The sequence below is a fragment of the Schistocerca gregaria genome, chromosome X, assembly GCF_023897955.1.
Source record: "Schistocerca gregaria isolate iqSchGreg1 chromosome X, iqSchGreg1.2, whole genome shotgun sequence".
Taxonomy (NCBI): Eukaryota; Metazoa; Arthropoda; class Insecta; order Orthoptera; family Acrididae; genus Schistocerca; species Schistocerca gregaria.
Genome location: NC_064931.1, coordinates 640,637,505 through 640,652,965, shown reverse-complemented (window position 1 = coordinate 640,652,965; position 15,461 = coordinate 640,637,505). Strand labels below are relative to the sequence as shown.

At 37.7% G+C, this 15,461-nt stretch overlaps 1 protein-coding gene across 1 annotated transcript in view; it reads left to right on the top strand.

The window, feature by feature from the left end:
• The window catches only part of LOC126298220 (acyl-CoA synthetase short-chain family member 3, mitochondrial), a 335,348-nt gene that overhangs the window by 190,225 nt on the left and 129,662 nt on the right, over positions 1-15,461 (top strand). The window contains exons 5-6 of the mRNA XM_049989525.1: positions 6,523-6,619; positions 6,791-7,002. Of these exons, the coding sequence (XP_049845482.1) occupies positions 6,523-6,619; positions 6,791-7,002 (309 nt within the window). The remainder of the gene's footprint in view (positions 1-6,522; positions 6,620-6,790; positions 7,003-15,461) is intronic.

The window sequence follows — 15,461 nt, the reverse complement described above, 5'->3', positions numbered from 1 at the left end:
CAGTTCGCAGTGAAGGTAGAGTATAAAAGAGAAGATACCTACCATCATTAGGATCGACAGCAGAAACAAAGAATTAGGACACCCAGTCCTTTGGAGTCATCAACATGCTAAAATAAATTGGCATGCGGCAAATAGCACCATACGTTACAGTGCTAGCCACACACTGAATACTGTGAAGCCAAGCACACTCCACCCAGTCACAAATTGAAGCTCACGATATCTAGTAGTAGAAACAAAATTAATAGGACACACAGTTTGACCTTGGGAATCTCAGTAACAAAATGGATCTCAATGTTAAACAACAATCCAATACAAGAGACAGAAAATATTAACCATTACCTTTATTAAGAGAAGTAACAGACAATTAAAATTATTTAAAGCTAAGGAAACTGAACTACTTGGTTCCATTTACAACAAGATAATAGAACCTGCAAATTGATGGCAAAGTATTATTTTAAATATTATTAAAATGCACAGTACACTGATACTCAGTTTACTATTGAACATTCATCTGATGATATTATCCCTTACCTTGGTCTGGCCATCACTTTGAAAGATTTTCTTTTGATATTTATAGGAAGCCCTCTACAACTGACTTGGTCAGCCATTCTTCCTCCAAACATCCCATGAGTTATAACAGAGCAGCTTTTAGAGTGTTCTTACATCACTTTCACAACATTCCACTCTCTGCTGAAGCTTTCAGAAATGAATATGATGCTATTATCCAGAATGCTATTTCCAATGGATATAACAGTAGTTTTGTTCAGAGCATCAACAACGAAATTCTCAAAAGAGTGTCTGGTTCCTCTCTAAGCCAGTCAGTGTTTTTCTCCGCACTAGTTACCTTACACATTAACCAGCCAACCGTCGGATATCACGATTTGCCATAATATGGGAGTGTGTCAGAATGCCTAGGTAGACACCTAAGAAAGAATGTTTTATAGAAGCATTTTTTATTCATCGTAAAATGGATATTCGGAAACAAATGTTAGAAAACAACAGCAGCATTTTGTGCATTGAGTATAAAGGAACAGTGTTACATATTTGAGAAGAGATGTACATTTTAGGGCTATCAAGAAGTCTCCTTTACAGATATTGAACAGCCAGATGCACCTAAAACATTGGGGCCTGTTACTGAATCTCAGCTACTTACAGTCTCCTCACTATTGATAGAGTCCACACATGTGGTTACATTTATCCTGGGTAAATAATTGTTCCTGTTGCCTAGATTCAGATCTCCTATATTCCTTTTCCATTGCAAACCACCTCTGCCATCCACCCTCCCTTCCAATTCCCCCCCCCCCCCCCTCCCCCGGGGTTTTTTGGCCAGTTTTGAGAGATTAGTTTTAGGAGCTCTGGTCTTATTTCACTAGAATCCATCATATAGTCTCTTTATTCTCTGTGTTAGTTTGAACTGTTTAAAAATGATAGGGATCAATTGTTGCATAACTTGATCTAGAATTACTTACCATCATTTTACATATTTTATTTCTATATATTTTATATTTCTTATATTTTATATACTTTATATATTTTATATTTTTAATGGTTAATATATTTCACCATCAAAGGCTAGGACTTTAGTTGTGTTCTATTATCTTGTTGAGAATGGAACCAGGTAGTTCAGTTTCCTTAGCTTTAAGTAATTTCAATTTATCTTGCTTCTCGTAAGTGTAATGGTTAAAATTTTCTATCTCTTGTACAGGATTGTTATTTAGCAGTGAGATCCATTTTGTTACTGCAATTTCCATGGTCAGATCTGCATCTCCTTGTATTTGGTTCCTACCGTTAGATGTCGCAATGTTCAATTTGCGACGGGGATTAGATTAGATTAGTTTTTCGTTCCATAGATCTGTGTTGAGGAGATCCTCATGGATGTGGAATGTCACTTTTTTTTTAAAAAAAAAAAAAAAGCTGAAATAACAATACTAACAGTATGAATATATACAATACATCATTTGTTTCTATTAGAAAATTCGTCTATGGAGTAGAAGGAGTTGGCCACTAGTAAGTCTTTCAGGCTCCTTTTAAACTGATCTTTATTTGTAAGTGTGCTTGGCTTGGCTTCACAGTAATCAGTGTGTGGCTAGCACTATAATATGCAGTTCTATTTGACATATGCCAATATACTTTACTATATTGATGACTCCGAAAGATTGTGTGTCTTTTAATTCTTTTTTTCTGCTGTAGGTCTTGATAATGGTAGGTTTCTTCTCTTTAATACTCTACCGACACCACAACCTGTGTTTTGATTTACATTACATTCTTTCTGCAATGTTTCATGCACATAGGTTTTATCCTGTCATACATTGATTCTCATGTGCTGTCCAGGCTTGTCTTTTGATTGTGTTTTGGAGATGCATTCTGATCATTCATGATTCAGATCAGATACCCATCTGCCATTTCATATAAGGCTATGCTGAGGAATGACATGTTTTTACACACTTGTAGCTTGGGATTTGTGGCACATGAAGTACTAGTTTTATATGACCAACCGATATACCTCCAGAGTGTGAAACCAGTCATCATATGGTGAAAACATAATAAAGAACTAATGCAGATTTGGAATTTCACTCAGTTTTAATATAGAATATTTTGCCATCTTGAATTTTAAATGGTTTGATTATCCTTCACATTATGTACAAGTTTTTTTGGCTGTGGCTGCTCAACCTATAAGGTTATTTGTGGACCCATCACCCAAGCCAGAAAAGAGGAGAGATTATCACACTTGTAATAAGTGAGAGCAGAATACAGAAGGCAAAAATTGCATTTAATCAGAGAAGAAACTTACTCACCAGCAACAACAGCAGTCTGAAAATAAGGAAAAGTATCGTGAAAGGTTTCATTTGGAGTGTGGCCCTATACGGATGTGAAACTTGGACAATTGGAAGAGAAGAGAGAAGATGGCTAGAGGCCATGGAGATTTGGTGCTATAGAAGGATGATGAAGATGTTTAGAAGAGTACAGAAAACCAGATCTCTGTGGAGGCACATCCAAACAAGAAGAGAGAAACTTGTAGGGCACATCCTACAACACAACAACATCATTGGAGCAATAGCAGAAGGAGCTATTGAGGGAAGGAATTGGCAGGGGCGACCAAGGATAACATACACGCAACAGATCATGAATTATGTTGGGTGTAACACATACGTGGAAATGAAGACTAAGACAGACAGAAGAGAGGAATGGTGCTCTGCTGCAAACCAACCTCAAGGTTGAACACTAAAAGAAAAAAAGAAAGAATAAGTGCAAGATGATTGTGTGAACTGCAGCACCTGCGATATAAGATAAAACATCTGGAACACATTCTGAGGAGCAGTAGGTACTCCACCAGTTACCATAAGAAGTGTCATGAAATCTAACTCTTGGTGAAGACACACTTTGGAAGGACAAATACATGCCCGCTGTGATGGACAGAATTGGCTATATAGTGTGCAAACACAGCATAAAGACTATTAATTCTAAAACGATCAAGGAGATCAAAGAGTGTCTCAGATTTTCAAAGGACAAAAGGGACGCAACTTCAATGCCTGGACTATACCACATACCCTGTACATCCATCAAATGAAACAGTATTTCAGGTTGGGGCAGATAGAGAAATTGGCTGTAGTGGAGCATGCGGTGTGTGAGAAGAGCTACCCTGCCCTCTTGTTGAGGGAAGCCATAGAAATCCACAAACATGAAAATAGCTACAACAAGAAAGGGCAAAGCCTCAAGCTAAATGAATCCTGTATTCCTGTGCTGCAGCAGACAATTGGTGCAGATACCAAGGGGAGAACCACAGTGCTAATGACCAGACAAAAGGCTTCAGACTTTGGCATGACAGGTTCATACAATCTCCAACAATGAGTTTGACTCCAATCCACCACCAGCAATGTAGAGTGAAGCTGGTGATATCTCAGGAAAATCATCAAAAAAACATTGGCTAAAGAATATGAAATAGAAACCAATAGGCAATATGTCAGCAAGTTTTTCACAAAAGCATTAGCAGTTTTGTGTTTTATAGATCTCTCAAAGAAGGTCTTTTTGATAATAAACACATTCCTGACACAGCAATGCCCAAAATTTAAAAAAAAAGCCCATGATCATATTTCTTGCTCTTGTGTGTTATAGTATGACTTCTGCCAAACAAAATTATCCATGATTTTGATACTTCAATTATCAGCTTTCAAATCAAGAGGGCAAATGATTCTGGGTATTGTTTCATTTTTTATTTTTCAATTTGATTGGGCTTAACATGTGGAAATCATTTTTACCTCCTTGTTATCCTTCCATTGTAGACAGTTACTCCATTATTGCTTATCTTACAGTGGCTCTCTCATGTTACAAGTTTCTTTTCCTGCTAGAGGTTCGGCATGTTTTCCTTGTTGTCTTCAGTGAGTATAATGTGTTGTGTGACTGACATTCTACCTGCCACAGAGGTCAAGTTGTAGAACCTCATACTATCTCAGAAGCTGTGTATCCTCAACACAGGCAATCACATACATTTTCACTCTGCTGCTGGATCATCCTCAGCTACTGACCTCTCTTTCAGCTCTCTAGCCCTCAAAGGTTCTTCTCAGTGGGAAGTTACGGGTGTCCCTCATTCTAGTAACAACTTCCCACTCTGTTTTCATCTATGAGGTGAGGCAGTCCCCAAAAGGAAATCGGAGCAAACTGGATGCTGTGCAGCCTGTTAGATGGTTCTGAACATAAGACAGCGTCTAGGAACTGGTAGACCACACCACAGGTGTCAACCTGTAGTTGCATTGACATTTGTTGTAGGGGAATGTAATGTTTCATAGTTTTTTAACAGATGCAAGAAACACTAAACGTAAATTCATATGACAAAACATTCATTTAAAGAATAATATGTCACAATTCTTAATCAGTGGTAAATTATTGTACCAGTAGTAATGATAAACACATGCTCCAAATGTACAAGAAAATGATGTGGTACAGAATCAGAAAAGGTTCTCAATTACAAGGAACTGATCTGAGAAATGGCTTGTTACAGTAATGTGCAGATAAGGAAGTGTACAAAAAGGATACTATTGCTTGGACAACACTGATTCAGCTTAAGCATCTCAATGATTTTGAGTTAAAATATTTTGGACCATGGCAACATCCCTGGACTCCCCCATGATGAAATGCACATGGAAATTCAGACAAAGTGAGCGCCCTGAAATTGATCAGTGAACCCCATAATTTGTGCTAGAATGGTATTGAGAGAGGAGAGACACTATTGAAACATTCTCTCAAGCCAATCTTCTTCTAACTGGTTCCAAAACCACACGTATAAACAAAGATTATTTGGTAGCCTGAAATGGAATAATTTAATCAGAAATCTGTACAATATAACAAGCAAAACTCCTGTAGCATTTAGAGAGAAAGGAAAGACATTGTGACAGCTCTTTCTATACCTGCAGCGCATCTGACTGTCCCACCACCCACATGGGTTGTTCCACAAATGAAATATCTCATACATGATATAATCAGCTCCACAGTTATCATTCTTATTTTTATTTTGGTTTACTTTATATTTGATTCATATGGAATAAATGAATAATAATAACAAACTCTTTGGAAACACAGCAGTTGTTACTTCATATTGTGGAATGTACAAAATCCATTTGTTGACATTAAATCATCATGCACTGAATTAAAATTAATCATATCTTGTTAAAGTAAAATCAAAAGCTTCCTGATAAATTTAAATTACAATTTGTTTCTTACCATTAATTTTTAATTATATAATTTGTATTACTAAGATAGTGGGTGTTTCATGACAAAATTATAAAATATAAAGAGGTAATACGACCTAATACAGAATGTTTTGAAGGAAAAATATGAAAGCGTATGATCTGTTTCCATTTTTTGTGAGTTACAACTATTTGAAACTGTCAAGAATAAGAACATTGTAGGCTGCAGTAAATTAAAAGATCAACTTTTCTTTTATCATCAATTTCCCTTAGTTACTCCACATTTAAAACATGCTACATGGAGCTTAATCTTAATCTTTAATACTTAAATATGTGCTTGAGTAATTAAAACATGAACAAACAAGATATTTCTTTCTGAAAATTTTCCCTGTAGACTTCAGTGTCGAGCAGTCTCATAAACATTTGTCTAATGAAGGAAGGTCTCTTGACCACAGCAGTCATCCAGTAATGCTACTGCAACCCATCCAGTTTTCAGGCTATGTTTACTCAACACACTATTTTGGTGGCCATGATCAGTATGTAGGTGCTCAAGCCCAATATAAGTATATTTCAGTCCCCATTAGCGAAGAAAATTAGCATCACTTCACTGTTTCCTTCTCTCCTGGTTTGTGATAACTATATCTCAGAAACTGTTGACATCAGAGTTATGTTTACTGGTGTTTTTCCCTTAGAATGATATGCACTCTTCTAAATTAATACATTTGCATGTCCTACTCAAACACCCTGTAGAGAGTGCATTTACCACCATACTCTAGTGGAGTTCTAAATTTAACTAAGCTTTTTTACTTATGAGTAATTAGATTTATTCTTTTATTTCCAGGTTTTGCCGCACGAGAGCTTTGTGTTAGAATAGAGCATGCAGAGCCTAAAATTATTATAGCTGCTAGCTGTGGAGTAGAACCCAACAAAGTAGTCAGGTATTTTAATATTTGGTATTAAACCCAAACCCACAATTAACATGTTACATGACAGAACAGTTGTATGTAAACGTATGATCTTGTTACATGTGAATATTTCAATAAAAATTTAACTTACAAAACTTTTAATTAGAGAACAGTTGCAATTTTTCTAACCAATTTTAATTACAGATACAAAGAAGCCCTGAATGTGGCAATAGCAACTTCTAGCTGGAAACCACATCGTTGCATCATTTTCCAACGATATAATGTTGCCATAGCTGATCTGGATACTAAGTATGATATTTCATGGGATGATGCTCTTTTACTGGGTTCGCCTCACCCTTGTGTTCCAGTAGAGGCTAATGAACCACTTTATATACTATACACATCAGGGACAACAGGTGAGAGTAGAGAAATCTTTTATTTTACTCTTTAACCTTAATTTCTGTGTCTTCATTGTTCTTCAACAAAACATATTTATTGTGTGTGTTGTAACTTTGGAATTACAGTGAATATTTTGAAGGAAAATGGAATGATTAAAAACCCATGATAGAAGTAACATATTCTGGGGGAAAAGATCATATGACAAGATTAAGTACTGCCCCTCCTTAAAGTACACCTTCAACCAGATAGTTAAATATTTGTAAATCTGTTCATCTAACCGTTTAACTCTGTAGCTTTGTGTATGACATGTGAGAAGACTTGTGTTCCCATTAATAAATTTATGCTATGGCTGTGCAGTTGTGAAGCAACAGTGAGAAAATGTTTTAGAATGTCCTGTTCATAAGCATTTTAGTCTACTAATCTAAAAGTGTCAAGTTTGGCTGTAAGTGCTTCTAAGATATTGTATGAAATTTGTATGCTATTGTAACAATATTTCCCTGTAGTATTTACCATCATTTTGTCTCCCATATTTTTAACTTTTGCATGGAAAATTGTTGTTAATACTTAAAGTATTAGCAATTATCAACACCATAGAATTCTGCTCCTCATTAAGAATTGGTCACAACGAAGTTCTCAGAAGAAGGCTCTACCAGAATGTGGAATGTCAGACTTTCAAGTCTTAAGCAGATATTTAAAAAATCTAAAAAGGGAATGAAATTTAACTTAGTTGGCATTAGTGATTTAAAATAAAAAGAAGATAATCATTACTTATCATTTGACTACTGATATAGGGTAATAAATGCAGTGTCAGTAATTGATTTAGTGTATGTTTACATTGTTATGAATGAAAATAGATGGTAGCAAATTGAGCTACTAATAGTAAGAAAGGGAAAAAAGTTTTTTATCTGGATGTTTACAAAGCAAATGATTGCCACCAATGTATCGGTTTGCCCACCATCGAAAGCTTCATTGATGAAACTGAAGGGATGATAAAATGTGCACTGCCAGACAAAAAATTTAAGCACGCAGAAGGGGAGAAGGAAAAAAAGTGAAACGTAATGGGCTGAGAGGGTATTTGATGTTATTTCAGTGATCACAAAACTGAATCAAATTTACACAGCATTTGGCAGTATGGGTCCATTTATCAGTGTGATATTGCACCACATCTGGCCTGGATGTATGCACTGATTTGGTTTGGAAGGGCATCATAAAGCCATTGTATCCTCTTCAGAAGCAAACTGACCCTCACTGCAGCATCAGTTCCCTGAGAATGCAGTCATGCGTGTGTGGGTTGCATTTGTGTGTGTGTGTGTGTGTGTGTGTGTGTGTGTGTGTGTGTGTGTGTGTGTGTTGCTACAACAATGTTCTGATCACTAATCCTTGTATCCATCAAGATGGTCCTTATTTGCTCAGGATTATTTGTTGCTAAGAAGTCAAGTGTGTTTTCACAACCATTTACAATTTGAGTTGAGTCTTGAAGTAATTCCTCAAAATAATTTTTGGAGAAGGCATTTTGTACAATTTCTTAAGATGTGGAGTGGGATATGCCACTGGATGCCAGGTGCAAACTCTGGTCTCTCAGTACTCCTGTGGCCTGTATTGTGCATCGAAGGTGCTCTCTGCCTATACTGTGATTTTAGTTGGCTGAGTGCTGGGTCCCAAGCTTTGCTGAGAGTGAACCCAGTGTCTCTGTTGATCAGCCCATCAGCCACTTATATCTCAATAGCCTCCATCAGAACACAGTCCAAAAATGATGAGATCTGTATTAGCAGTTCCATTTCTTCATACCTTATGGAGTCCCCTGTAACGAAGAAGTGTTCTACAACTGTAGATGTTGTTGGTTACTTAAGTTTTGTGTGTTCCCTTGCATCTTTTTTCGATCATCCATACAGTCTCCCTGGTGTATGCCTTACTGCATTTACATAGAATATGATAAACGCCTGGCTTTTGGAGCTCCAAGTCATCTTTCAGCATACCTAATAGGACACACCTTTTTGGAGGTGGATATTTAATGTTACATTGATCCAGAATTCTGCTGAATTTGTTTGATACTTTGCCAGCATGTGGCAGATATACCATTGTCTTCTCCTGCTCATTATTTCTATCTGTTGGGGTTGTACTTTCTGCCTGAAAGCATATCAGATCTATCTTTCATCATGCCCGCTTGTCCTTGAAATCATTCTTGAGCTGGTTAAGCTTCCCTGGTAGGGTTTTTTCATCTGACATTTTGTGGGTCCTGTGTGCCAGTGTACTTAGCACATCCTCCCACTGTGAATGATGATGGCAACTGGCAGTGAGGAGATACAAATCAGTGTGGGTGGGTTTCCTGTAGACACTGTGTCCTATTGTACCATCAGTTCTACACTTATGTCCAAAATTGGGAGTTTGGCATTCTCTTACACCTCCATGGTAAATTTGATACTATGGTGCAGAGAGTTCAGATGTTGGACGAAACCTGATGTCTTTTACGCCCATGTGGCCACACCACGAACATGTCATCAACATATCTGAAAAAGCATGTAGGCTTCTGTTCAGCTGTTCCCAAAGCTTTCTCTCTGAAGTCCTCTATAAACAAATTTGCCACAACCAGTGACAGAGGGCACCCCATGATGATGTCATCCATTTTATCATAGCAGTCACCATTGAAGAGAAAGAACATTGATTGGAGCACTTTTTGCAGAGATTAATCATTCTTGGGTTGAATTTCTCCCTGATCGACTTTATAAAATTGACAAGCGGCACTTAGGTGAAGAGAGATACCACATCAAATCTCACTATAAGGTCCTGGTCACAGGGTCCACAACATCAGCAAAAACCTGGCTCGACATACATTGCTTAGCCCAAACATTATGACCACCTACCTAATGGCTGGTATGTCCACCATTTTTGCAGATAATGGTGGAGTCTCATTATGGCATGGAAGCAGTGACACCTTAGTAGGTTGCTGGAAGACGTTGGCACCCACAATACCTACAGATGTCAGGGAACTCTTCCCCTGAAACATGGCAGATTCATGCCCTCCCATTGGCATGATGAAGAAAGTACTGGGATTCATCAGATCATGCAACTCTCTGCCATTGTGCCAAAGTCCAGTGCCAATAGCCACTCACCCATTACAGTCATAATTGCTGATGTGTTAACACTGGTGCATGCATTGGTCATTAGCTGCGGAAGCCCATTGTTTGGAGTGGTCAGTGCCTTGTGTGTTCAGACACACTTGTACTCTGCCCACCATTAAAGTCTAATGTTAGTTCCACCACAATTCACCTCCTGTCCTGTTTTTCCAGTCTGCCTGGCCTGCAACATCCGACATCTGTAATGAGGAGTGGCTGCCCAACCCCACGACATCTGAATGTAGTTTCACCTTGGTTTCACCATTTGTTGGACACTAACAACAGCACTTCTTGAACACCTGATGAGTCATGCAGTTTCCAAAATGCTCATGCCAAACCTCCAGGCCATCACAATCTGCCCCCAGTCAAACTCATATAGATCACACACCTTCCCTATGGACAGCACTCTCACTGATACTACATGCACTGCACTTGTGTCTGACTAGCAGTCATTCCTCACCAGGTGGCACTGCTGTAGCCTGGATGGGTTTATATTGATAGTAGTTTGGTAGTCATAATGTTCTGGCTGATCAGTATAACATCAAATGTGTTTTCTGTCCACCTCCAAAAACATGTGCTCTGTTAGGTATGGTGAAGATGACTTGGAGCTCCATAAACTAGGTGTTTACTTTATTCCATGTAAATGCCATAAGCTGTATGTTAGGGAGACTGTACAGACAATCAAAGAAAGATGCAAGAAATGCAATAGGCAAACTGAACTTAAGCACTCTGCAGGTGCAGAACATTGTGTGGCAACAGAGGACTCCATGAAGCATGAAGAAACAGAAGTGTTAATACAGACCTCATCATTTTGGGAATGCTCTGAAGGAGGCTAGGGGAATATGACTGGATGGTGGGCTGATTAACAGAAACACTGGGTTCACCCTCACCAAAGCTTAGTATCCAGCACTCAACCAACTAAAGTCACAGCATAGGCCTAGAGTGACTTCTATCCCCAATGCAGGTCACACAAATACTGAGGGACTAGAGTTCATACCCAGCATCTGGTGACATCATGCCACCTACCACTCCACTCATTGTAGCATGTGACCAGCAGTGGAGGGGGTGGGGGTTGATAAATGTATAAAGGAGGCAGGATTTAGAAAAGTCGCTCATTCTTCAGGTATCACCTGAAGATGACAGCAAGGAACGCTGTCAAAGTATCATGTTACAAAAACCACTGCACCTGGCTGGACACCCAACAACATACAAACAGTTGATTTTCCAGGAAAACCTGAGATCACACAACTGCAATGCTGATTGTTGCTATGTCTACTCTTGTCCTATGTTTTTCTTGCACTCTTTGAGACTGAAGCCCCTTCTGCACTTTCATCAGAGCCTCTAGCCCAAAAAGCTATCCAGTCCATTCCACACAGCCCCCACTACTCATGTAGCCCCTCCTGCATGTAGTGGACACTGACATATTAACCAGAACCCAAAACCCTACCACCCTATGGCGCAAATCGAGAAATCTGCAACCTGCATGGTCACAGAACCATCTGAGCCTTTGATTCAGACCCTCCACTCCACTCTGCACCAAAGCTTGACAATCAATCCTATTGATGATGCTACAGATGATGAACTCTGTCTTCATCTTGTAAGCAAGACTGGCCATCCTTACCACTTCAGCTAGCTGCCCAAAACCAGAGAGAATCTCTCCTGATCCAAAGCAACACACATATTTAGTACCAACATGAGCCACCATCTGCAGTTGGCTGCACACTGTGTTCTTCATGACATCCAACAGCACTCATTCCACATCTGGAATGACTCCTCCCTGGATGGACACAGAGTGCACAGTGGATGTCTCCCAACCTTCTCAGTCGTACCCCAATGGGCTTCATTATGCACCTGACATTGGAGCTCCCAAGTACCAGTAATTCCACCCTCTGTGAATTTCCATGTCTCGTGGGCTGAGAGGCTCCCTCTGGAACAGTGTGAGTGACTGCATCCACCTCACAATCTTTGTCAGACACAGATAGCACCCAAAACCTGTTCATTAATGTGTTACTCATGATTGTTCTAAGTTTTTGTCCCTATTTGTTTCAGATTTTGTGATATCCCATATCTTTCTGTTGTATTGTTTTATCAGTTAATTTTGTACATAATGCATGTGTTTGGCCTTCCTAATTACACAGTTTTAGTTTATACAACATCTCTTACACTGTATTTCCACTGCTTTGTATGTTCTGTCCCTCAGTCCTAGACAAAGTTTACTTTTTATGGCACACTATACTCTTATCCCTGCTGTTCCCCAAACTTCCTGCTTGCTTACATTTGATTTGATTCTCATTTGTCTTTGGGGGGAAGCTGGCTTCAAAATATTTGAGAAATAGGTTTAGAAATGAATAAAATTTCTTGTCCAATGTGTCTTCTTGATAGGCTTATGTACTGGATGAGGAATGTGAAAATTATTTTACAAATAAAATACACAATAAAAGTCAAACTTAGGTTACTTGTTGCCCATTTTCATGACTTGCATTTATATCAGTCTTACTCGACATTTAAATATTTTAATTGGGACTACTCATAAATTATTATATATAGTAGAAATATCTGTCAAACAAACATGATTTAAACTGTTTTTTTTTTTAACTGTTTTCTTTGTTTATTGAGTCTGTTAATTTGCAAGGGAGGCTCTGAAATATTTTCATAGCAACAAACCTCTTTTCCTTATTTACAAGAATAAAGTTAAGGGGTTTATTGTGCATGTAATTTTTGTTCCTGGTCTCATATTTATAAATACTATGATTATTTTCAAATTGTGAACAGGGTTTAGGAATTAAGTCTATAAGAGCTGTTAGTATGTCTGATATTTTAACATAAAGTACAAGGGTGTACTCCAGCTGTAGTCCTTAATAATGTACCTTCAGTCACTACATGCAGGATTTCAGGGCTCTTACATCCATATAGCTCACAGGCCTGCTTATAGAGGCCACCTGGATTGGCCCCCCTGGCATGCTCTGGTGATCTGCCAACGAAACAGTCTTAATTAAGTGATTGTAAATGAGTGCTCAGCCTATTCTGTAACTTATACTACTGTTGTCCAGTCAATGTGTTCTGTGCTACATACAACCTCCACTTTACTGTTGAATTGAATTGAATTTTATTTGATCCTGTAGGATTACATGGTGTACAGTGAGTGTACATGTAATATAGGACATGTCCGAAATACAGAAACCTTCATTATCACATACTCCCTAACTATTCTAACATCATAGTATCTTATATGTTTCTCTACATTCCATAAATGGTATTTGTTCTTGCTATAGCACTTAAAGCATATTTCTGTAGAAGAATATGGAATGTCTTAATGAACAATTTTCCCAGAATACCATTCCATAGAACTCTCTGGTGTTTTCAGTGTCAAAATCTATCAGGAACACAGAAGTTATTAGTGAACTTAAATGTTTAAGAAAAATATGAATTATGTTTCAAATTTGTATTAATATGCAACCCAAAGTATATTCATTAACCATTTTTTCATACTTTGCTTCAGTCATGTTCTGTGGTTATTTATTATAGTTTATCTAGTCTCACATAGAATTAAATGTACTGTGTTTGATGAAGAGGCTTATTTATTTGTTCCTCCATTAAAGCCATAAACTTTCACAAACACATTCCTTAGCTGTATTTCAGGAAAGCCATTGATTAGGCTAGTGCAGTGGTTATCACACTGGACTTGCATTCAGGGTGAGAGTTCAAATCCTTGTCTGCCTGTTTTGATTTAGGTTTTCCATTTTCATAAAGTGCTCACGATGAACACAGGATGGCTCCTTTGAAAGAACATGGCTGACTTACTTCCAAATCCTTGTGTTCCATTTCTGATGACCTCATTCTCAGTGGGGTGATAAACATTACATTACCTTCCTTTTATATTTAAAAAATCCAGTAGAGAAAAATTTGTCATTGAAATATTTCAGTTTAATGTGGATTAAATGGTAAATGAGATGATCATTTATTTTATTTATTTATAGTGTACATCTTCCATAGGTCTGTGTTTGATCTGTTGCTTGGATAAGGAACAAACTTAATACATCCAGAATAAATAGTAATACACAGACTATAAATAAAAATTAGAACAACAACAATAACTATGCAGTGAAATAATGTGCTTAACAGAAACAGTGTTAGGCAGTATTTTTTCTTTGCCACCTTAAATTAAAATACATATTGTCACAGACAACTAACTGGAATTTCCAAGGCTATGGGGAACATGAGAGCATCATATTAAATGTCCAGTTTCCTGCAAAACAATTCTTCCATAATGTAAAATGAAGCGTCAAGTTAGTTCTTCTTCAAGTTAGCTTTAAAAAAAGACATACTATTTCATCATCTTTTAAGATCCATCTGGGACAGCAATATTTCACCTCCTGGTATTTTTACTGCCAGTACTTCAAGAATCACAAAGTGGGAGGTCTACATTGATTTGACCCAGTAATAATCTTATTTAGGACTGGAGTGAAAATTTTATCACCTGCATACCTTACCTCATGCTGTACCAGTACCAAATTCTTGTGCTATGAGTCGAGACTGTCTTTTCTTCTAATGATCATGGAGAGTACATCTACTGAGGTGTTGTACTCATGATAGCAAGTTGTTTGAAGGTTTGACTGGAGGGACCCCACACATGATAAAAACTGCTCTTTTCTGTACTGTGATGAGTTTTCTTTTTTACTCTGGCCTGTTACACCAGAATAGTAGTCCATAATACATTGCTGAATAAAAATCGCTAAGGAAAACTGAATTTCAGATACTTCAGTCACCAAATTAAGAGCTCACTCTTAAAGAAAATATGCTGATGACAGCCACTTTAGTGTCTGGAGAACATAATGTTCCCAGCTTAGCTATCAGCATAAACACCAAGAAATTTTAAAGAGTTCCATAGCTTTATTACCTGGTCAATAACCTCAATAACTTGGTCAATAACCTGAGCTACTGTGGTTTGTGTGGAAGTAAATCAAACTATTCTTTCTTAAATTAATTGAAAAGGAGTTCCTTAGAGCTATATGCGTACACACATACACACTTGCATGACTGCATTTTTCTGGCTGATTATATTTTTCCAGCAGTGTAGCTTGAAAGCACAGATTTTTGGGTTCTAAGTAGTTCACAGTTGGTCTCTTGTATTAATAAAACATTGCAATGAGACTTCTAAGGTTATTTTGAAAAGTGGTTGTAAAAATAGCTGATTGTGTAGCTAATGGTTGAATATTTGGTCACTGACATGTGATCATCATTACCAAGGATACACAGGATTGTTATTTCTATTTCTTGTTTAGTGTTTTTCAGTTTCTGTGGAGAGTACTTCAGTGTATCCTTGTTTTCTGATAAAACAGATAAAATAAAATTGAGCATAGAAA